This window comes from Rhodamnia argentea, chromosome 4 (genome assembly GCF_020921035.1).
Source record: "Rhodamnia argentea isolate NSW1041297 chromosome 4, ASM2092103v1, whole genome shotgun sequence".
Lineage (NCBI taxonomy): Eukaryota > Viridiplantae > Streptophyta > Magnoliopsida > Myrtales > Myrtaceae > Rhodamnia > Rhodamnia argentea.
The window spans coordinates 22,138,672-22,162,257 of NC_063153.1; the positions used below are offsets into that span (position 1 = coordinate 22,138,672).

Sequence of the window (23,586 nt, forward strand, 5' to 3'; positions counted from 1 at the left end):
ATTCTTTTTTTAAGGATGGAACTAGGGTTCCAACACATGCTCATCTCTTCCCACTGCCAAGGTTTCGTGTTCTCTCTCTCTCTTTTGGGCATGTTTTCTTTGATTGTATTTCACGCAATCGCATCGGACCTATACCTTTCTTTTCGTAGACTCCGATGTCGATGTCGGGTCTGCTGATGAGCGGATCGTGTCGATTTTTCATCTCGTTTCTCATCGATGCAAAAGATAGAAGGTCCCAAGACCGACCTAACTCAGGCTTTTCTCCACCATTTTCATGTCTTCTTCTTGAGGGCATTGAGCAGGTGCTCCTGATGGTGGACCCATAAATGCAGAGCTACCCAAGTTTTTCCTGATCTCAGGAGGATGAGAAAGGCCCACCACATGAGGGATTCCTGGAAATATCTTTTGTCCTGCACTAGACTTTTTTTTTTGTTCCCCTTCTTTCTTTATTCTCTACGAGAGAAAGGAACATTGGTGGGGGGAGATCGCTGTCACTCCATGTACAGAAAGATGTCCATAAGCAACTCTATTCGAACCTATTTATTTAGTTATTTTCCTCTTGTGATGCCGCAGGTTTGAACTGGATCCACTGCATGTGCTTCGCTGTCACTGTGAAAGTGTGATGTCATGGCCTGTGACCTCAGGGCATGTCTTGTTGTGAGATCTTGATTGGTCCAGGTTTTCTAGGCGTGCGTGATCCATCAATTCAAAATTTAGCAGTTGCAATCAAAGTGGATAATAGAGTAGGGGTTGGAGTAGTGCCACAGCAGATAGTCATTAATGGCTGCACAAAGCTGGCTGCTTTTCACTTGAATAGGGAGATGTGGATGTTCTTCTTTCTTCTTCCTGAGTTATTAATGACACCAGCAACCAAAAATAAGAAGGGTCGAATTAATATGGCTTTTCTCATGCATGTGAGATCATACTTTGTTTGAGGATCATTTCCCCTATAGGTAGCTACCACTACACATGCTTTTAAGCTGGATTTAAATGTATGATGTGATGAATTTGGATTCATGTGCATGATGGGCCAAATTTCGTTGTTCATCGCTTAAATTTAGTTTATTTTAGAAAATCGATAATCTGAAAATCTTACGATATTATCAGTTATTTTTGATCTCACGATCTTCCAATCAACGAATACATTATGTAAAAACAAGCGGTGATGATGTGTGCATCTATAATTGAGATTGCACCATCCCTAACAATATTATCATGAAAGTATTTTCTTTTACTTTATAATGAAATCGTGAAACTAAACTTTCAATCATTCAATGCACCAAAAATTTGCTTTTTTAATTTATTTTGTAACAATTAGATTATTTCCTAAATCCAATGATTTTTCTATTAATAGTGATGACTTATACCCGTGTATAGGCATGCTAAACAATTGATCATGTCTATCATGTAGTTGCTTAACCGACAAATTAAAGGTCAATCGACAAAATAAATCACGACCTCTTCGGGGCAAACGGGTAGAGTACCATATAGTTTTGGGAGGGAGTCTAGTGTCGAGGAACATCTGATATATATATATATATATATATATATATATATATATATATATGTGTGTGTGTGTGTGTGTGCGCACGCGCGCGCGCGCGCGTGTTCGAAAGGCGATGATTTATTTTGATAACCTAAAGAGATAGGGATAAAATTGGAAAGAGCATAAAATAATTTGTGTTGCTATTTGTCCTAAATTAGGGGGATTTCGACCGCATGATATACTTTTACATATAGATCGAGGTAACTAGAGAGGCCACTTGAAATTAGGCCAAACTAAGCAAACTTAGCAAAGGAAAGAGTGCCACATCCCAGTTTTTTTTTTTTAGTATGCTTTCCTCAAAATTCATTAATTATCCAAACTAATATATCTACAATAGTTGACCTCTTTTTTTTTTTTTGGTAAGGGTAGTTGACCTCTTTAATGCCATTAAAAGCACAACTTCTTTATTTTCATGAGAAATTCATTGCTTTGAGGAATTTATGACTCCTAAGAAAAATCAAATTCATTGCAAGTGACAAATTTCGGAGCGAAATATTTTATTACTATGCAGAAAATATGTATCTATGTTTGTATGTATGTTTGTCTTTTTATTGGGTAAAAAAAACACTCGGAGTGCCAATATTTGTGTACGGCGCTCACTTTAGTGTCAATATTTTTTTATCACTTAAGTGTTAAAATTGAAGAAAAACGATTAGTTAAGTGCCAATTTTGGCAAAAAATAATCACTTAAGTACCAATTCCGGCCAAACAGTACACATGATCTTTTTAATTAATTTTTTAATATTATGTGAATTTTTTTTTTTAAAAGTCAGCCCACGTGGCAATTTTTTTAAAATTAAGTCCACATAGACACAACGTGTAATATTATTTTACAAAATAAGCTAAAATATTTTTAAAAAATTAAATTAAAATTTAAAAAATCTGTATAACCTAAAAAAAAAATTTGGGTGAGGGCTCTGCCACCCCATTGACTCCAGCAAAGGTCGGCGAGGGGTGGGGGCCGGTCTGCCGGGGTTGGCGAGGCGATGGCCGGCGAGGGCCAGTAGTCCTCGGTCGGATCCGGGAGAGGGTCGGCGGCCTTTGCCCGAGCCTAGCCGCGGGCTTCCACCAACGGGGGTCGGCCGCCACCGGCGGCCCGGGGCCGAGCCTAGGCAAGGGCCACGACCCTCGCCCAGATCTAAGCGAGGGCTTCTGGCCCTCACCAGCCCTCGGTAGGGCTACCTTGCCCCGCGGGCCAATGGACGGGGGTCGTCGACCCCTAGCCGACTAGCCCCCACCCATCGCCGGCCATTGCTAATGACGGCGGGGCGGCGGTGGCAAGGGTTGTGCAAGCCCTCGTCGCCGCCGCTCATCTTGATTTTTTTTTATTTATATTTAGCCAATTTTGCAATACAAATGCTGAAGTTCTGGTTTTTTTAATTATTTTCATTTTTTAGCTTATTAGGTGGAATTTTTTTATTAGGTTTTGACTTTTTTTTTTATTGCTGATTGGGATTTCCGGCGTGACATGTATGCGCCACGTATGATTTCCGACTAGCCACGTCGGACTTGTCGCTGAAATAATCTTTAAAAAAAAAACCGACATTTAAGTGATTAAAAAAATATATATTAACACCAAAGTAAGCGCCGCACACAGATATTGACACTTCGGATGTTCTTCTGCCATTTTTATTGGATTCTGTTTTCTCTATAGTAAAACGATTGAGAGTCCACACTATCATAGATCGAAACACGTATTCAACGAGTTCTCCACATCATACGCGATTTTACCTTATTCGTTGTGACTTGTGATGTTGTACCAAAGCGCGGTTCGGTTTCATCACTCATTATGATAATAACCAGAAGTTCCGCACAAGCCCCGACGTGTCTCTTATCCAATTGTCAATCTGATCCAACATGCTGGATTTAAGAAGAGAAACAAAAAATCAAGTAGTACTTGCCGGATGTATGGCATTTAAAAAATCAACAAAATAAAATAAAATAAAAATCCTCAACCGATGCATTTCAACAAATTATACAGCCTTACAAAAGGCGTATAATCTAAGTTCCCCGTTTTTTTTTTTTTGGCGGAACGTAAATTTGAGAAATATTTTCTTCAAAAAGCGATCTCTTTCATCTTATGAAAACGAACGAAGGAAAAACGTTTTCATTTTTCACGGAAATGTTTCGACATAAATTGCTGGCGACAATGAAAAAATTTTTTTTTTTTTTATGGATTAATTGCTTCGAGTGATAATTTTAGAAAAATATTTTTTAAAAATTATTTGTAATTCTCGAAATAAATAAAAACTTTATTGACAAGGTTTTTTTTTTTCTTTTTTCTTTTTGTGGTAAGGAAATGAGGAGGAGGAGGAGGAGGAGAAGGATGAGATAGATGGGGCCGGATGTTGGCCCCATGCCAAGCCAAGACAAATCAGACATGTTGCCAACACAACATGTGAAGTGGGAATCCAACTTTATTCATCTATTCTATCCTCTTTCTTTTCAAAACTTTAGTCTTCATTCACTTTTTGTTTCTTGAAGTTGGAGCACAAATATATATAAGGTTGGAAAGGAACCGACCCCCATGTCTTGGCCTCTTCCAACTTTAGCCAACAAAAATTTAAAAATTAAACAAATTAAAAATAAAATTTAACTTTGGGTCTCGTGGGCATCTCCATCATTAGTCGGCCCAGCTAATTAATTAGCGAAGGTGTTTCATTGTTTTTTTTTTATGCCTTTTGCCCACGATTTAACAGATGGGGGGCGGGTTTATTAAACTCTGTGTTAATTGCCGAGTTCAGCAAGCATCTCCACTAAAGGTCTCTAGGGCTTGAAGGATTTGACTGTTGACTTTTCTTTGTGCTTGGTGAGTTGGTGGAATCACAGGGCGTTTGTTTGTTTGATGCATGAGCATGACCAAACCCATTTTCCTTCCTTTGTTGTTGTCGTTGTTGTTGTTGAATATTGTGATGCCTTTGGATAAAAGTGTAGCCGTAGGGGAAAAAAGGAGGAAGAAGAGTGTTTGCAAGCGAACGATTAAGCGGGTCGTTGTCATTAGCTTACAAGTTGTGGCTATATCTTATGGGAAAACAAGTCCAAAAAAGTCCTAATCCTTTTGTAAGGCCGGGACCCCACAAGCCATACGGGGGAAAAAAAGAAAAGGAAAAAAAATATAAAAAATAAAAGTAAGAATAAATTCAGAAAAATATATAAAAAAAAAATGCACAAATCATTTACATTAGTGCCGACTATGACTCATAAGATAGTCGATACTCGTGAGATAATCTTTTGTAATTGTACCAATCCAGTCCATTTGGCGAATTTTGGCCGGTCGACTCTAACGTGGATGCCCGCTAGCCGGCGACATAATATTTTAATATTTTTGAATTTTTATTTTATTTTATTTTTCTTCTTCCCCTTCCGCCTTTCCTATCTAGCTCCAGTTGATCATGGGATCTCGATGACCGGCCAAAGGGCTACCGACGAGGCTCTCGTTGGCCTTGCCATGGTCGGGTGAGGATGGCCGAGCCTTGTAGCCGGTTCCTCCTCATGTTCTCTTATCCCACATTACTCGGATATCTTCGATTCAATCGACAAGGTCGTATCGTCCCGTTGGTGTGGATCTAGTGAGCCTCGATCTCATCCAACTCCGGACCTCCAACCATTAGTCGATTTCTCCTCCTCCATGATGAACCCGCTAGCAGATTCTTCACGATCGAGCTCGTCGCCTCATGGTCCTCGTCCAACATCGGCGTCCTCCCGCTCAATAATTATGGGTTCGCAATGGCTGGGTGGCGGTTGGCTGGAGGTATAACATGGAAGGGGATAACGAAAGAAAAGAAAAAGGAAAAAAGAAAAATAATTAAAATATAAAATCGTCGGTCGGTTGGCGTCATATTAGTGCCGGTCAGCCAAAATTCGCCGGATGGACCGAATTGGTACAATTACAAAAGGTTTAAGACTGAATCGACAAAAAAAAAAGTTTTTGGCTGAATCGGCGCAACCGCAATAAGTTTAGGATTTTTTTTGATAATTTTCCCTGTGTCATGTTCATAATGTTATTGGAATGATAATCAGAGGGTGCGAAGAGTGACGAGTACCATAAAGTTTTCCACATGGAGAAGTAATGCGTGAGAGATCGAGATTATTGTGTAGCCTCATTTCGACGAACGAAGTTGAGGCATCGAGCCCTACAGAGTATATTTAACTTCAACTTTCTTTGAAGCATTGATATTGATTTTTTTTTTTTTTCACCGTGGTTACTCGTAAAAAAGGTATCTACTGAAATAAAAACAAGCCGCGAATGTCGTAACCATTCTAGATGAATGTGCTTCGACCTTTGGTGATCAACTCGGCAAAGTCTAAACCAATTTCAACACGAATATTTTTGGGCGTACACCGTTTAATTTGGTTATCATATTAATGCCGAATTTCTCGTGAGTACCATAAGATGTTCAATGCCGACCATTATGAATGGAGGAAGCGTACTACGGATTGGTTCTTATGGCGAAGATGCTTTAATGTTTGAGGAGCGGACGTGTTTAGATAGATTAGGTATACAAGCAAGGGTAGGTTTAACCGGTTCGCACTTTACTAAGCGCAAACATTCTCATTTCGAGCCGGACATCCGTTCGCGACTTGAACGATTGTCCATCTTATTAATTATTTTCATGCGGTTAACGAGGAGTATTGTTTATGGGCCCAAAGTTCACTAATCTATGGTTAATTTCTCAAATTAACCGGGTTTGACTTTTGCTTGTTTGAACGACAAAAGATTGTAGTGGGCCTCGGACATCAACTTAGGCCCATATTCTGTGTAATCCTATACTTCATCGTCCGCAAACAAGAGCCCAAGTTTCTTGAAATAATGTCTTAAATGGGCTTAACTGGCCCGTCCCTCTTAGGGCCCAACTTCCCCCAACCGCGCGCCCCCACTTCCAATCGAAACCCTAGCTCTCACCCACACCGTCCGATTCATCTCCACCCGCCATCTCCTTCCTACTTCACGTATATAATCCGCCCTCCAACCACCCAAAAGCCCCAGTGAGAGCTAGGGTTTGCAGAGTAGCTTCTGCCGTCTCGTTCAGCTCAGATCGCTTCCCGGCGAATTCGCTCAGCTTCACCGAAATCCGAAACATGACGACTCAGATCAGCAAGAAGAGAAAGGTCAGTGCCTCGGCCTTCGGTAGATATCATTTTGCGGGACGATGAGATGTCGGTTCCGTTGATCGTGGTTTTGGCTTATTCGGTTGTGCAGTTTGTGGCTGACGGAGTCTTCTACGCCGAGCTGAACGAGGTCCTGACCAGAGAGCTCGCCGAGGATGGATACTCCGGCGTCGAGGTTAGGGTTACGCCCATGCGCACCGAGATCATCATCCGAGCTACTCGCACTCAAAATGTTCTCGGTCTGTTGTCAGAATTGTTTTTCCCTTAATTTTCCTTCTTTTGTGCAATATCGAGGTTTGTAGATATTGTGATGGATTGGTTTCGTATTTTTTGGGGAATTCTGCGTGGTGTAGGAGAGAAAGGGAGGAGGATCAGAGAGCTGACCTCTGTTGTGCAGAAGAGGTTTAAGTTTCCGGAGAATGGCGTGGAGTTGTATGCTGAGAAGGTCAACAACAGAGGGCTTTGCGCCATCGCACAGGCTGAGTCGCTCCGCTACAAGCTTCTCGGTGGCCTGGCTGTCCGCAGGTGGAGACTTTGTGCAATCCTCTTATGTTTTGTTGAGCCTGCTTTCATTTTAAGGTCCATTGCTTAGTTGTCCTTGTTGAACCCGGCTGAGAGATGGCCATTCCTAGATGTTATCCGGACAGTCGTGATACTAGAGCAAGTTAAAGAATATTCATATGGCGTGTATATGATGAATTCGTCGTTTTAAGTAGACTGGGTGTGCAGTTAAATTAGAATTTCAAGTTGATAGAAAACCACCAGTGAAATGTCTCCAACCTCTTTATGCGGCATCTGTGATGTATTTTCTTGTTTTGTGGTCGGATTATGTCTCGACTCACATCATTGTTATCTGTTCTGTGGTCGATGTACTCTGTCCCTTTGTCATCTACAAAGCAGAGTGGTGGTTCCCTTTACCATTCTTGTGTCGGAAGATGACTAAATCGAATACACGTTGTCCTCCATGCCATCATCCTCATGAAGTTCCTATATTTTCATGCAGTAACCTGGAGGAGGATATAGAGTTTCGGAATTAGCTGGTTCTTGTAGGCCGTCTTTTGCTGTTTGTGTGCATACTGCCATGCCGGGAGTTGTTATTTTCTTTTATTCATGATGTTTATGTCCATAATAACCAATTGTGTCTTCTCTTATCTTGGTTTAGCTGTTCTTTGTTCAATGTACTCTGTCCCTTTGTCATCTACATAGCAGTGTGGTTGTTCCCTTTACCATTTTTGTGTCGGAAGATGACTAAATCGAATACAATTTGTCCTGCATGCCATCATTCTCGTGAAGTTCCTATATTTTCATGCAGTAACCTGGATGAGGATACATAGCTACAGAATTAGCTCACTCTAATATGATCTCTTTTGCTGTTTGTGTGCATATATGTTAATGCCGAGTGTTATTCTTTACCCTTGTTTATATAATGGTAATGTTCACGTAATTACCAATTGCATGTCATGGTCACACATAGTGCTAATGATGCCACACTATATCACTGATTTCCTGCCATCATTTCAAACTTTTTTCCCCACGTCTCTCTGGATCTCATGTCTATTTCGCATCGTCCATATCTTTGTTGTTTCTTGAACGTTGATTTTAATATCTATTGTTTGGACTCATGGACGTTAGATGTTGAATTTCTGCTGATGTGGGTCTTTATGTCAGGGCTTGTTATGGTGTCTTGAGGTTTGTCATGGAAAGTGGAGCAAAGGGTTGTGAGGTTTGTCTCATCAAACCTTTTATCAACTGTTTTTATTGGATTTCCTTTCTTGACATGTGCAATAAATTTACTTGTGAATGTCGTCAATATTTTACAGGTGATTGTTAGTGGGAAACTCAGGGCTCAACGTGCCAAGTCCATGAAATTCAAAGATGGTTACATGATTTCTTCTGGTCAGCCTGTTAATGAGTATATTGACTCGGCTGTGAGACATGTTCTTTTGAGACAGGTTGCTGCTTCCCCTTCTCAAATACCTTTTTTTTTTATGCAATACAAAAATGCCTACCTAAATAACTGCCTCCTCAAATTCCTTCTCTTCTTGTTAAGATGCGACTGATTAAGAATTTAATCTATTGCTGTACCTTCATTTTATCTTATCATGCCTCTCTGCTTCGAAATTTATCGCCTAACATATAGCATTTCACTGTCTAGGGTGTGCTTGGAATCAAGGTCAAGATTATGCTCGACTGGGATCCCAAGGGCAAACAAGGGCCTACAACTCCACTGCCCGATCTTGTTACCATCCATCCTCCCAAGGAGGAAGAGGAGTACAGGCCACCAGTGATGACTACTGATATTGACCTAGCTGTCCCAGTTGCTTAATGCTCCTCCTACTTCTAGGGATTGGTCGTGTTTATGAAATTCTCCATGAATTTTCTTTAAGAGCTTGAAGAGCAGTTTTTAGAGTATGAAGAACTTGCTATGATCTTTTGATAGTTTTCGGTTTTTTTTCCTTCTGTCAGAATCTTGTTACAGATATCTTGATCCGCACGATTTTAATTCAAAATTTTTGAGTTCATTGTGCATTTTGCTCTCCTGTGATCTAAAATGCGGTTTTTTTTTTTAGGGGTTTAGGCCATCAAAACATGCGTGCATTCAATTTTTTTGGACTATAGTAGTAGGTTTGCCATCAAAGAAGTCGAATCAGGAATCTGCAGTTGTGCTGCATTAGGATACAATTCTATTATGGTACAAAGATCATTCTCTCCCTTCCATTTGTCTTGGGCCTTTCTAAAAGTATAAATTTAATTGGTAAGGTAATGATCCTGAAGAAAGGGCAGGCATACTTGAAATGGATATAACGTTATGCTTAGTTAGATCAAAGCTTGAATTGAGAGATTTAGGTTCGGTGCTACAATTTCTATTCTAGTTCCCACTTCCTGCACAGATTCTTACAGAGAAAGGTTTCAGTCACTGTTCATGTGTTCGTCTGTTTTTTCGTTGAGATATGAAGCTGTGTATTCAGCATCTTAGGTGCGGAATTAGCTTTTGTCCCACATTGTTGGACCTGTTAATTGATCTCGCTTATATTGACCTATATTTATACAATGTAAATATAGTGATCCACACTCGATTTGATCCGTTCTCAATTCGTACCCGACTCATATTATTGGAACTCCTACATATTTAATTAAATTTAGGGAAGTTCATGTCCAAATTAAGACGAGAATATGGAATGTACGTGAGGACGAGAGAGAAGAGAGGAGAGAGTGAAATGAGAGCCACAGAGATGGATTGGGCATACAGTCACTTCCTTCTCGACCTAGGAACTAAATTTTCCCTTCTCTTTCTTCCGTTTCTCCCCTGCCTCGTTTCATTGGGTGTTTTCCTCCTACTTCGGTCTCACTTCTCTATTTCGATGGATATGATCGTCCACCTTGAGCCCAACTTATTATTGAAGATTTATTTCTTCTGCATGTAGTGACGTCGAAGGTTTCGATTGGGCCAGGATCGTAATGACCTTGGAAAAGCTTGTCGCCGGCCTCGCCGTCCCATTCACTGGCTGCCTCTCCAAACAGCGATCTCTTCCGGCCTTCGTTTTGGGGCCGATTTGCCGCCCGACGTCAGAATCTAATTCTATAAAGAGTTAAATAATTTTGAATCATCAGGATATTTAAACTCTTATCTTAGCCGATAATGAAAAGACATAGATAGAAAGTGTGCGGTGAAGGAGTCTTCACTTAAGTCGGTCCAAGCTTGACAACTCTCAAACAACATCCCAAAAGTTCCATGTCTTTTCCTGTTAAGACTAACCTAACCGGAAATTTCTGACAAGTCTTTCTTTATTTTGAGAGGGAGGATGAACAAGCGGAACTACAGGAAAAAAGCTTTCTTTTATCTTTATGGATAACAAATTTATTTTCAAATATAGTTGGGAAAGCAAAGCTCCGGAGAGGTTTCGAGACGCCATTGATGCCGCGGAAGCGACAATACAAGCAAGGGAAGAAGGCGAGCGGGGATGGGTCCCATCCTCAGTGCTTTTCTTTCCCCGCTTACATCCGACGTCGAGGTCCAGGTCCAGGTCCTCGTCCCTCATCTACAATGATTTTCATCCAAAGCGCGGCGCTTATAGCGCCGGGCCCACCGAGATCAGTGCTGCTGCGTTGCCTACTCCTCAGCCTCTGCCCCGTTGCTTTTCATCCATGGCCTGTGGCCATGCATTCCGACGTGGAGAAAAGTTTTTTTTTTTTTTTCGCAGTAATTGATCCAATTACCTAAACAAAAATTCACCCATCTTTACCCTAATCTTAAATATGTTCCATATTGTCCAGAAAACACCGTTAGGCGTCTCTAATTTTCATATTCTAAAACGGTTTCATTTTGAAGGATTTGTTTATTGGGATGGATTTTTTTTTTTTGGTTAAATACTGGGATGGATTTAATATCCACATAAAAACGCCACGTCGATTCGCACTTATTGCCCCATTTCTTTGCTAATATGCATTTTCAAATTGGGACTGGACCAAGGATAGATTTGAGAATATATTGAAAATTTGTGATTTTTTTCAGACAAAGTAAAATTCGGGACGGATCTAAGATTGTATCTAAAGACAAAAAAAAAAAAAAACTCGGGCCGGATTTAGGATTAGGCCAAATTTTATGTTTTTTTAACAAAAAAAAAAACAATTCGAGACAAGTTTCAAGATAAATTTAGGACTTGACCTAAAATTTGGGATTATCTTAAGGAAATTAGGCTCCATAATTTTATGGAGCTTTGGATTGAGATTTGAAAAGTTGAAGTGTAATAGTATAATGGTTCAATCTCAACCACAAATTTTATGAATGACAAAAATATATATAGCAATCATAATGAGATTCGCCTATAATTTTATGCTTAACATTTCATATTATGCTATCACACTAGACCCTAGGGAAAGGAGAGGTGAATGGTGGGCCTAGCGCAACACTTGTCACGTTCGAGATGGACTACACGGCATTACTGCATGTATTACTCTTTTTCAATTGGAGAAGGCTACCATGACCGTCCTACCAATTTTGACAGTGGAATGGCCAATTTGTAGCCACAAATTGATTTCGGTGAAACCGGATCACTTGCTGATCCGATTTCACCATTTTGATTGCAAATTTTTTTTAATTGTTAGCTAAAATTAAAAAACAAAATTATAAGAGGGAAATATCCAATTGATAATATTCAAATAACAAGTTGCAACTTTTAAAATTAGATATTATTATCCGGCCAAATGAAAAGATTACATGGATATTATTTCCAAAATACGAAGACATTCTTAATAACTAAAAAAAATCAGAAGGTAATTATCTTTTATACTTTGAACTACTAATTATCATAGGATTTTGTAATCGAACAAGTCATAACTCCGGAGAGACGTTCTTTAATCTCTGCTTCTTCGATCGCAAGAGAGTAAGAGGTATTTATTGTCGTCGAATTTTAGTTTATATCTATATTCTAGACATGCAATGCTAATTTTTTTTCAAAACTCGTGCAAATGGATGGAGTTCATATTGAAAGCAACTTCACTCGTGAAAATAATGGTGTTGATGAAGATGAGATGAACAATGCAACTGAAGATGACTCATGTGATCCTAGACTTTGTAATGTTTTAGGTCCATGCACATCTTCATCAACGAGATTTGGATCAATAGGGTATATTTTTTTTCTACTAATTCTTATTTTGAGTTTTTCTTTACTTCATTTGTTTTGTGCATAATCGATATCACTGGTCTTAATTTTATTTAGGTCACTGGAGAGTCCTTTTGGAGCAATTTGATTTGAGTGAAAGGAATGAGAAGCTATTTCATTGCACAATGATTTCGTTATTAGTTGCGAAGTCAACATTTCAAGCGTTGATTCAATATGGAGTCAAAATTACGTTCCGACTTTTTTGGGTTATCAAGAATATCTTCATATTTTAGGGACAATATCCATGTAATCTTTTTATTTGGCAGGATAATAATATCTACTATTTTAAAAGTTGCAACTTATTATTTGAATATTATCAATTGGATATTTTCCTCTTATAATTTTTTTTTAATTTTAACTAACGTTTAAAAAAAATTGCAGTCAAAAGGGTGAAACCGAATCACAAGTGATCCGATTTCACCAAAATCAATTTGCGACTACAAATTGGCCGTACCACCGTCAGAATTGGTAGGACGGTCATGGTAGCCTTCTTTTGCAGCGTTTGGATCACCTGCCATAAAGGCAGGTGACATACCCTAACCCACTACCAAACCCGTGGAGGAAAGCCGGTGGGACCACTGGCTCACGTGGCGGTAATTGTTCGGCAGGGGTACACGGTGACGTGTTGACCCCGGCCTACCTGATATTTTCCCGAGCTTGTGCAGTCTGCCTGAGATTATCGATTGAAATCTCAAATCTAAAACACTCGTCTTCCTCCTTCAGTCTCACTTCTCCGTTTCTGCTCTGGTACCATAGAGCTCCACCTGTTCTTCTTGTTGGGTCGGGGATCACAATGACCTCGGAAAAGCACGTGGCCGTCCTCGCGTTCCCGTTCACTAGCCACCCCCCGCCCCTCGCCAACCTCCTCCGTAAGCTGGCCGAAGCCGCCCCGGACGTCCGCTTCTCTTTCTTATGCACGCCCCAGCCCAACGGCGACCTCTTTCCCCCTTCGTCGAGGGCCCAGCTGCCGCCCAACGTCGGGATCTACGACGTCGACGACGGCTTGCCGGCCGGCCATCGCGGAGCGACGAGGCTGCACCCGCGAAAGCAAGGGGATATGTTCCTCAAGCAAGCTCCGGAGAGTTTTCGAGAAGCCATCGGTGCCGCCGAGCGAGATGCGAGGAGGAAGGTGAGTTGTCTGCTGAGTCACGCTTTCTTAGTTTTTGCATGCGAGATCGCGGAGGAAATGGGCGTCCCTTGGGTGACGTTCTGGGTCCCATCGCCGTGCTTTTTGTCCGCTTGCGTCCACGTCGAGGTCCTCGGTCGGCTCCGCCATGGAACCTCCTGCGGCGGCGTGGCGGTGGCAGAGGCGGATGACAAGGCCCTGGAGATGGTTCCAGGTTTATCGTTATTTCGCATGTCAGATATCCCAGACGAAATACTACAAGACCAGAACACGAGGATGGTGCCGAACCTGCTTCGCCAGATGGGGCGCGTGCTGCCCCGCGCCACGGCCGTCGTCGTGAACTCGTTTGAGGAAGCGAACCCCCCACCCCTCGTGGCGGACTTGAAGTCCAAGTTCAAGATTCTCCTCCACATGGGTTGCCTCACGGTGCAATTCCCTCCGCCGTCGCCGCCGCCCAGCTCCGCCTCAGATGATACTGATTGCTTGTTGTGGCTAGATGCCAGAGACCCTCGGACGGTCGCGTACATATGCTTCGGGACGATGGCGATGCCGTCACCCGACGAGGTGTCGGCCCTCGCCGACGCCCTGGAATCCACCGGAACCCCGTTCCTGTGGTCGCTGAAGGAGCACATGATGGAACACTTGCCCAAAGGGTTCTTGGAACGGACGGAGGCGCGGGGAAAGATCGTGCCGTGGGCCCCACAGAGCCGGGTGCTGAGCCACCCGGCGTGCGATGTGTACGTGACGCACTGCGGGTACAACTCGGTGTTCGAGAGCGTGGCGGGGGGCGTGCCGATGATATGCAAGCCGTTCTGGGCAGACAACGCGATGAACGCGAGGATGGTGAAGGAATGGTGGGGGATCGGAGTGGGAGCGGGAGCGGGAGCGGAGGGAGGGATGATTACGAAGGGTGGGATGGTGAAGGCGTTGGAGGTTGTGCTGAGGAGCGAGGAAGGAAAGGCGATGAGGAAGAAGGTCGGCGAGCTTCGAGCGAGGTTGGCGGAGGCTGCCGGCCCTGGCGGGAGCGTCGGAGCTGATTTCAAGGCCCTTGTGGACTTGATTTCTGCTTCTTGATAAGCTTCGTTTCTAGTTCGTTTCGTGTATGCTTTGTTTGAAACTCCCTCCACCAGTAGGCCAGACAGCTTCGGCGCGGCACACTGGTAGCGTTTTGTTGCGAATTTGTTTTTCCGGTGGAGCAGGGACGGGTTTCGCTAATGCCCGTATCTTCCTGAAGGGGGGATTTTCTTTTTTCGGTCATTGCCGTGTCGGTCTGGTCATTTTGAGCATCGGCAGGAACGTCACGGGTTGCCTGGGGTCGATAAGCATGTCAATGTTAATGGCATCAGTCGGAGCTCTATAGCTTGAATCTGATTGATCAAATGAAGATTCAGACAATTGCTCTGTTTCTTCATTGGTATTAATGCTTTTACGCGTGCATCATTTGGCTTTAATGGTATTTATTATCATGCCTATAAGTTTATATGACATTTATGCATATTAATGGTTAGTGCATTATGTTGAGAAGGTATGCCGGACATACAAACGATTAGCCCGCTCATACCGGTAATCGCCTCTATTTACTATGTAATGAATAGAGATGAGACAATTTCAAGTTCGTTATCTAGGTGATAATCGAGATATCGAGCTTAAAATAAAGATGTTTCCTTAACAGAATGTTAAGATGATGACTTATTATTTATAATGTCCGAAAGTGAAATAACCCACATATTTCACTTGATCTGTATTTATTGTTAGATATGACTCCGATGGATACTTTTTTTAGTGGAGTATATTTGTGAACTCAAGTTAGACATTGGGCATGTATGGTATTAAGTGGAAAGACGTACGCTCCATGGGAAAGGAAAGAATGTTGTAGTACGTATTTCATATTACGTATGCTAGAGACGACTAATGAGAGTTGGCAAAGTTTTGATCTCAATTTTAAATCGTGTGAAACTCTTGAGGATGTGTATCCCTCATATTTCATGACTCTTACTTATTATCAAGATTTTTATTCAATATTTGCTATCTTAGAGTGTTTACCGATGATTGTGAAATTGATTCAACCTAATGGGACATTTCTAGAAAAGTAAATTGAACTAAGAATGAGAGATAGATTTTAAGTCATATCATAGTTGTGTATTCACATACTTGTCAATTATAATTATTTTGTGTGATCACAATTGTGAGTACAATGTATCATACTTAAAAAAGATCTATATATGTGTGTGTGTGTGTGTGTGTGTGTGTGTTGTGACTATCGATCTAGGGAACAGTATATGCTGTCGCACGGATTATTTGTCGAGATTAAACTTGTAAAGAAGACGGTATTATGTATAACTCATAATGTGCGAGTGGGAGTTGTTTTAGCCCTTCGTGGGCGAGTGAGAGTTGTTTAGCCCTTTGTACGTAAGTTGGAGTTGTTGGCCCTTCACGAGCTAGTAGGAGATGTTGGGTTGCGTGATAGCTACGGTGGTCCGCCTATGTAGGCAACCACATCTCAAGTAGCACCGATACCGATATGTGATACGCGACACGACACGTCGATACTTCATTTCTAAAATAAAAAATTCGACATATTAGAACACGTTATATATTAAATATGTATATTTTTATATATACATAATTAATTATTATTTCTATGATTTTTCACAAAAGTAGAGAATTTATAAAAAGATAGCTTATAATAAAAAGGAAATTTTCTACCACGACACTTCCGTAAATTGACCGCAGCCGGCTTATGGAAAAAAAGATAATAAAATAAAAAGAAAATTAAATCATTTGAATTGAATGCTCCCGATGTTACTTAGACCTCTAAATGCCCACGCTCTCTCTCTCTCCTCCCTCATCTTGCACGTCTTCTGCTGTCTCTCCTTTGTGGATGTGGATCCCCCGCCATAGAGGGTTAATGGCAGGGGTAACATAGAACGAAATCCGGTCGTCCATTTGAATCCGAAGGCCGAGATTCATCCACGTCATCTGAAGGAGGGCAGCTCAAAATTTGAGCGCGAAACCAGCGTTTTCTAAATAAAAAATAAAAAATTATATTTTTCTCTTTCTTCAAATCTTACAGATCGACCCTCTCCCTCGCGAAACGTCCGCTTTCACCTCTTTCTGTCAAATTCCCTCCATCCTTCTCCTTCTTTCGCTCCGGTGATGCTCCTCTTCGATGCCAGCATCCGCGGAACCACCGTCGACCTTCCCGACACCAAATCGAGAGGCGTGTCAGTAGCTTCGAACCCGAGCACATATCCATCTCTCTCTCTGCCGATTACGACTCCGTGTGGATCTCCTCGATTACAGGTTGGTGCTTGATCAATCTTTGCTTCTCTTCTTTAGATTTGGTTTCTATGATTCAGCATTCTTGAGAAGTTTTTAGGATTTTTCGATTTAACTCATGTTGGTGAGTCTGGAACTTTGCTCTACATCTAAATGTACTGATTAGCTTACCTTGAGCCGTTCTTAAGTAGACCAATACTGCGTTAAGAATGCTCAAACACTTGAGTCGATCGTAAGAAAACATTTGGTATGTGAAAAGAAGACGTTGGAGTTAGTTTTACGTGAGTTGGGTGCTTAAGAATAGAATCTTCCTTTTCAATCTGCCTCTTCGACTTGTTTGTGTCACGCTCCGATCCCCGGGCCAGCAACAACCCGACCAAAACGCGTCAGGTCATAAAAGGACGACGTCCCAGGCACGTCATCAACCCATTATTTTATCTTATTATTAAGCGCATACGGAACGTGTAACTCCCAAATAATTATAAAATAAACAGGGATAGAAAAGCAAGAAATCATTCCGGACAATTCTTTTTATTTATTTATTGTTAACCCTAGGAAAAACGTGTATATACAAGCCCTACCTCGGGGCCACTTCCTACAACCCTCAAAAATACCGAATCAAGATTATGGGCTAACACTACTCCGTGCTACTCAAAAAGAATATGTGAACACTTCCGGCTTCCAGCTAAGAACCCGAAAAATAGTTAACAACAACGGGGTGAGATATAAAATCTCGGTGAGTCAATGCCTAAGTCCGAGTAAGACATTGACTCACTCAAGGCATCCTAAGCATGTAATACAATAACGACGGTAGACTAAAAGCGTGCGATCCTTGCAACGCTTTATCAATCACGGAGTCAAATCCAAAATCAACAGTCCACCATCAAGCACATGCAGATTTACCCCACCTTGGTCCACACATGAAATAATTCATATATAACATGCAATCAAATGCATACAACCACGTCACATAACTAGAACACTCATCATAAATTGCATGCACAATGCACCATATGTGTTCCAGTTATTAACGACAGTTCTCGGTCTTAGCAAAATCATGCTCTTCTGGCATGACCAGGCACCGTTCCATTCCTTCGGCAATGGCAATTGACAAACCATGTGGTTCCAAGTACCCTCGGCATGGATTAACACTCGGGCATTCCTGTAGGGAGTGTCGGTCCGTCACAAGTTGCGACCGACATTTAATAAGTCGTGTGGTTCCAAGTACCCTTGGCATGAACTTACCAAGCTCGAACCCTCGTACCCGGGGGTCGCCTTCGTCCTCACGTACCCGAAAAGACGGTATCCATTATGTGACCACACACGCACGACAGGTAATCAGCCAATTTGTATATTTGCATTTAACCCAATGCACACACACAAATAGTTGTGCTCAAAACTTGGCTCAAGACCATTTTCATGCTTAAAATGTCTGTCCACATATGATCACATAAATACACATATTGTCCACCGGACTTTGCACACACACACACACACACACACACACACACACACACACACACACACACACACACACACACACACACACATATATATATAGGATGACCAGTCATAACAATCAAGGCATTAAACATTCACCAGGCAGTCACCAAATAATAATAATCCAATAAACAAGTAATTACTAATTAACGTAATTAATTATCCCGATTATGACTAATTAATATAATTGTCGCAGTCCTAATTAATTGATTTAATTATGATTAAACTAGTAATTAATAAATCTCGAACATAAATAATTAAATCTATCTTAATTATTTAACCCGGCTTTAGTTAATTAATCCATCTTAGTCAATTAATCCATGCTTCGATTAATTGTCACCTTAATAATAAACCGACCCGACTTTAGACAAATAATGCAATTATAATTTAAATAAATATATCTAGCACCCGCAAATTATTTTAATTGCAGTCCACATCAATTATTCTAATGCTCGAACGCAGTTAACGCCTTAATCAGAGTTTAGGGGTCAGACTCACTACTCCGGTATTCGATGTAGAGTCGGGCGCGAGGCGACGAAAACAGCGACGCGAGTCGGGATTGGGGCTCGGGTTCTTGTTTGGATCGGGTCACTATTCGGGTCGAGTCAAAGTCGGGTTTCGGGTCGCAGGTTTCCGGGTTCACGGCGGGGGCTCGAGTGGTTCGTCGGACTGCGGCCGAGATGATCGGATAGGCGCTGTGGCCGGACCGCGAGGTTCGGTCGGGGGTTCGTTGGCCGGCGGTGCTTGGGTGGAGGGCGGCTGGTCGGCGGCGATTGAGGCTCGAACGGCCACGAGTCTCCGGTGTTGGGGTCATGGATGAGCTCGGGTGGTCGTCGGGTCAGGGGGTGCCGGGTGGCCGACGACGGCCGGGCCGAGCTCGGTTCACGGCGGCGTCGGGGTTCGCGAGTCCGGCTTTGGGTCGGGTTAAGGGGCCGGGTTTGGTTCGGGGGTTCGGGTGGCCGATCGGGCGACGACCGGGATGGCGAGACACGGCGTTGGGGCTGGCCGGGCGTCGCACGGTGGAGGAGTTGGTCGCTCGGTTGCAGAAAAAGAAGAGGAATACAGAGGTTGAAGACGAAGAAGAAGAAGGAAGCAAGAGAGGGGGTGGGGTCCGGTTGTGCGAAGAATGAGGGAAAAGAGAGAGAGAGATGGAAAAAGTCAAAAAGGTGAAACTTGGGGAGCAAGAGGGGGGCTGCAACGGGGTGGGTGAGGTGAGAGAACATAGGGTAGAGAGAGAGAGGTACGGCTGATGGGATGAAAAGAAACAAAAAAAAAAGGGTAGGGGCCACAATTTCAAATCTCACTTAATGTTTTTTGTCCTATATGAATAAAATCTAAGGACATATTGGCAATTTGGCAAAATGGATACCGGTAGTCATTTGGCTCAATCGACCGAGGGCAAAATTAGAATTTTGGCATTTAGGGTTCAGACAAGTTTGAATTTACCCATGAAGGGTCTCAACACTACGAGTCAACGTTTGACAATTCAAACTTGACTTCCTCTAACAAATGTCCCGGAATAACCAATCATCGTCTCTTAAATCCTCAAAATTCAAATTTTATTTTCCATGTTGGAATTCATAATTTTTCTTACGGACACCAAATTTTCGGGACGTCACAGGTTGCCATTGAAGTAGTTTATTTTGACAGCCCATAAAGGACAATAAAAATTGTTGTGCATATGATTCTTTCCTAACAGCCGGTCAATTTAAGAGCACTTCCTCGATCGGGGTTTTTGCGAAAAAGTGAAGTAATATTGTCACAAATGAAATGGAAGATTGCATTTGCCGCATCCACATTCCGTATTCATTATCCGTGTTGTGTCCAGATTGAAATCATCAAGATTAGCAATGCCTATGAATTGCTGAGTACTTTTTGTTTTCGTCTCTCAAGCTTCTCGGATGTTAATGCGTGCCGTCCAAAATTGGTCCGGAGCGACGCCTTCCTCCAATTTCTAGTTTTTTTGTAGGCTCTTTCCTTTTCTATTTCAAGACATGGACGCCTGTTTTAGATGAGGAAAATTTGCTATAAAATGAATTTGGAAACGTCAAATGAATTGTTTGGACTAAAATTGGTCGAAAGAAAGCAGCTACTAGTCTTGGCCAGGGCTTTCATACTCTATATCTAGTCACTGGAACAACTTTGAGATTTCAAGGCCCCGCAAGGACACATGAAGTGCATCTCAGTATATATAATTCCATTACATGGTTTGTGGAGTAGATCTCCTTTCTCGGACACCTTATTGGTTTAGATGAAGACGATGTTGTTTGATATAATCTATTAAGTGCCTAGTGTGTGTGTGTGTGTGTGTGTGAATCTTGTTCTTTGCTTTTGCATGTTGTGATCTGTTCTTTTTACTTCTTTGCCATTGTTCTCTTGTTTCAATTTGTTGGTGACTTTGAAGTTCTCCTAATTGCTCTAACTTTCTGCAGGTGGCACCTTCGCCTTATACTCATTGATTTGTAGACACACCAAAGTCGGTCTTCTCCCAAACTAGCTTCCATTTGATGTCCGAATATCATCCTTTAGACAAAAAATGCCATCCCCGGAACTTGAGAGATCCTTAAGGCTAAAGGAAAGGCTAGAAAATTCACTCACGTTGAAAAAACTGCTTCTTATTTTAGTGCTTGCTGGTACTTCGGTGGTTACTGCCGATGGGGTTGTTACGCCGACAATGTCGGGTTCTCACTTGATCCTCGGACATTCCATTGGGATGTCTTTAAGGTAGTGTAGTTTTTGATGTTCAATATACATGTGGGTTATTTACTTGGAATTGTAGGTCTACATCATCATTGTAGGTCATGTCCTCATAGTTTTCTTGTTTTTTCCCGATGCAGTAGTCTCTGCTATTGGTGGATTAAAAGTTGGGATGACCGCAATTGGGGCAGGTAATATAATGTTTAGTGATTAGTATTTCTTACTTCTCTACTCCTCTTAAAACAAATTTTCTTTTGGTGAAAAGAAGACATTTCATCTTTTTCTTTGTTTTGTTTTTATGTTAGTTTGTTTGAGAGAAGCATTTTAAGAATCATCTCAGTAGTTGTTCGTTAAAATGTAAAAAATTATAACTCCCTACCTCGGACAATGTATTGGTAGAATGTAGCTTAGGGGTAGGCCTTCATTTCTTTTGATATAGATAAACGACAATTGTAAAGGGAAGTTTAGCATGATAATGAATAATATAGTTTTTTTTTCCCTTTCTAAGCATTACAGCATTTTCCCGAGATTAGATTAGGATACCTATAGCAGTGATGTTTTTAATGAGAAGTGATGCTTTTCTCGGATAGCTTATTGGTTTGGAATTTGTCTCTTGTGCTTTTCTCTCTCATTCCAGCAGCTTTCATAAATTGACTTCTAATGATAAGTGACGTTTTTCTTAGTTTGAAGATAAACTACCTTCGGACACTTAGATCTTCAGAAGAGGCATTGAGAACCTCCCTTTCAAATGGATAGGGAGGGAGCACTAACTACCATACTTAGTACTAGCAGTCAAATTATCCCTCAAATGGAGACTCCTTCTCAAATGGATGATGGCGGCACAAGGTAAGTAATGTCTTCATGAAAGTATCTTAGTTTTTCTTCTGTTTTATTGTTTGTTGTTCAAGTTTATCGTCTAATAACGTCACTTTATCCACTATATTTTTGTGTGATTTTATCAGCAGTAATGACTGGACTCCACAAATGGGTATGGAATTTAATGATGTAGATGAGGCATGGGAGTTTTGGAAGATATATGCATTAAAAATTGGTTTTGGTGTACGTAGAAGAGTTACTAACAAAGGGAAGGATGGTTCCATAACTTCTACACGCTTTTGTTGTGCAAAAGAGGGACATCAACAAAAAGATAAATGGTTGGAATTAGTAAAAAAGTCTAGGCCCGAAACGAGGATGGACTGTCATGCCCGAATGGGAATAAAATTAGTTCGAAAGAGCGGTAAATATTTTGTGTATGATTTTGAGTCGATGCATTCCCATCCACTCCACTTTGCAGAGTGTACTCACTTGATATGGTCACATAGGCAAATAAGCGATGTCCAAGCTCAGCAAATTGTGTTGGGCGACAATGCATGCCTCACACAGAGACAACAGCATGACTTGTCTAGTGTACGATCTGGGGGAAGAGAAAATGTTGGTTACACGAGGGTTGATGTGAAAAACTATCTTCGCACTAAACGAGGGAGATACATGGAGTTTGGAGACACGTGATGTTTATTGAAGTACTTTGAAAAACGACGGATCTTAGACACATCTTTCTTTTATGCTGTCCAACTTGATAGTAATGAGCAAATAACAAACATATTTTGGGCATATTCTAGAATGGTTATTGATTATACCTTTTTTAGTGATGTTGTGACCTTTGACACAACATTTTCCACCAACAAAGAGGACAGGCCACTCGGTGTATTTATTAGATTCAATCACCATAGAGAGCTTGTGATTTTTGAGACTGCACTTTTATATGATGAAACCGCAGATTCATTCAAATGGCTTTTCGAAACATTCTTGGGGGCACACAAATATAGGAGGCCCGCAACAATTTTTACTGATCAAGATGCAGCAATGTCGAAGGCATTAAAAGAGGTGATTCCCGAGACAAGACATGGATTGTGTACATGGCACCTAATGCAAAATGCTATGAAAAATGTTGGTCATTTAATGAGGAATGGATCTAATTTTTTGACTGATTTAAAGAAGCTTGTGTATGAATATGTAGAAGTGAAAAAATTTGACGAGGTTTGGGATTCATTACTTTCAACAAATGAAGCTACTGATAATTTTTGACTCCAAAATCTGTATAGGTTGAAAGAGAAGTGGGCTAGATGTTATATGAAAGCTACGGTGACATTGGGGATACGTAGTACACAATTGAGTGAGAGTTTGAATGGAGATTTGAAGGATTATCTTGCATGTAATATAAATCTAAATGGATTTTTCAAGAGATTTGATAAGGTTGTGAATGATAAGCGGTACAAAGAGTTACACGCTAAGTTTAATGCTAGAGAGAAATTGCCAACGATTTTGTGTCGGACATCACCTATGTTGCGTAAAGCAAGCAAGGTCTATACACTTTCAATGTTTGAAAATTTTCAGACAGAATGGATGAAAACTTTATCCCTAGTTATCAAGGAACGCAATGAGATGGGAATCTTGCGGGAATATGTTGTTGGTTCATTTGGTACAAATGATTCAAAGTATAAGGTCGCAGGCGGCCCAAGCAATGAAATAGTAAATTGTGCTTGTAATCATTTTGAGACCATTGGGATATTATGTTGCCATGCGTTGAAGGTGCTTGATAACTTGGACATAAAGTTAATTCCTAGTGCTTACATTTTGAAGAGATGGATATGTGAAGCAAGAGATGG

At 41.4% G+C, this 23,586-nt stretch overlaps 3 protein-coding genes across 4 annotated transcripts; all 3 read left to right on the forward strand.

Moving 5' to 3' along the window:
• Positions 1 to 6,494: 6,494 nt before the first annotated feature.
• LOC115740684 (40S ribosomal protein S3-3-like) lies at positions 6,495 to 9,184 on the forward strand. The gene is made up of 6 exons (XM_030674242.2): positions 6,495 to 6,655; positions 6,747 to 6,894; positions 7,009 to 7,180; positions 8,324 to 8,378; positions 8,476 to 8,607; positions 8,811 to 9,184. Exons 1-6 carry the CDS (start codon positions 6,626 to 6,628, stop codon positions 8,979 to 8,981), a joined length of 708 nt encoding a protein of 235 aa, XP_030530102.1. The 5' UTR covers positions 6,495 to 6,625; the 3' UTR covers positions 8,982 to 9,184.
• Positions 9,185 to 13,014: 3,830 nt separating this feature from the next.
• On the forward strand, positions 13,015 to 14,677 carry LOC115740698 (anthocyanidin 3-O-glucosyltransferase 7-like). Its single transcript, XM_048277207.1, has one exon. It carries the CDS (start codon positions 13,112 to 13,114, stop codon positions 14,516 to 14,518), a length of 1,407 nt encoding a protein of 468 aa, XP_048133164.1. The 5' UTR covers positions 13,015 to 13,111; the 3' UTR covers positions 14,519 to 14,677.
• A 6,942-nt stretch (positions 14,678 to 21,619) lies between these two features.
• On the forward strand, positions 21,620 to 22,522 carry LOC115740567 (protein FAR1-RELATED SEQUENCE 5-like). Of its 2 annotated transcripts, none has more exons than XM_048277217.1 (2): positions 21,620 to 21,766; positions 21,883 to 22,522. In XM_048277217.1, exons 1-2 carry the CDS (start codon positions 21,669 to 21,671, stop codon positions 22,427 to 22,429), a joined length of 645 nt encoding a protein of 214 aa, XP_048133174.1. In that variant the 5' UTR covers positions 21,620 to 21,668; the 3' UTR covers positions 22,430 to 22,522. The 2 variants fall into 2 exon arrangements, with proteins under 2 accessions (XP_048133174.1, XP_048133175.1); XM_048277218.1 differs by having other exon boundaries at positions 21,886 to 22,522.
• The last annotated feature ends 1,064 nt before the right edge of the window (positions 22,523 to 23,586 follow it).

What these genes read in the sequence shown, in the direction of transcription:
- LOC115740684 (XM_030674242.2), top strand. Translation starts at nt 6,626, where the DNA reads ATGACGACTCAGATCAGCAAGAAGAGAAAG. An exon ending in TCGCACTCAAAATGTTCTCG is followed by an intron (nt 6,895 to 7,008) that starts GTCTGTTGTCAG and finishes TGCGTGGTGTAG; the next exon opens with GAGAGAAAGGGAGGAGGATC. An exon ending in GTGGAGCAAAGGGTTGTGAG is followed by an intron (nt 8,379 to 8,475) that starts GTTTGTCTCATC and finishes AATATTTTACAG; the next exon opens with GTGATTGTTAGTGGGAAACT.
- LOC115740698 (XM_048277207.1), top strand. Translation starts at nt 13,112, where the DNA reads ATGACCTCGGAAAAGCACGTGGCCGTCCTCGCGTTCCCGTTCACTAGC.
- LOC115740567 (XM_048277217.1), top strand. Translation starts at nt 21,669, where the DNA reads ATGGATAGGGAGGGAGCACTAACTACCATACTTAGTACTAGCAGTCAA. An exon ending in ATGGATGATGGCGGCACAAG is followed by an intron (nt 21,767 to 21,882) that starts GTAAGTAATGTC and finishes TGATTTTATCAG; the next exon opens with CAGTAATGACTGGACTCCAC.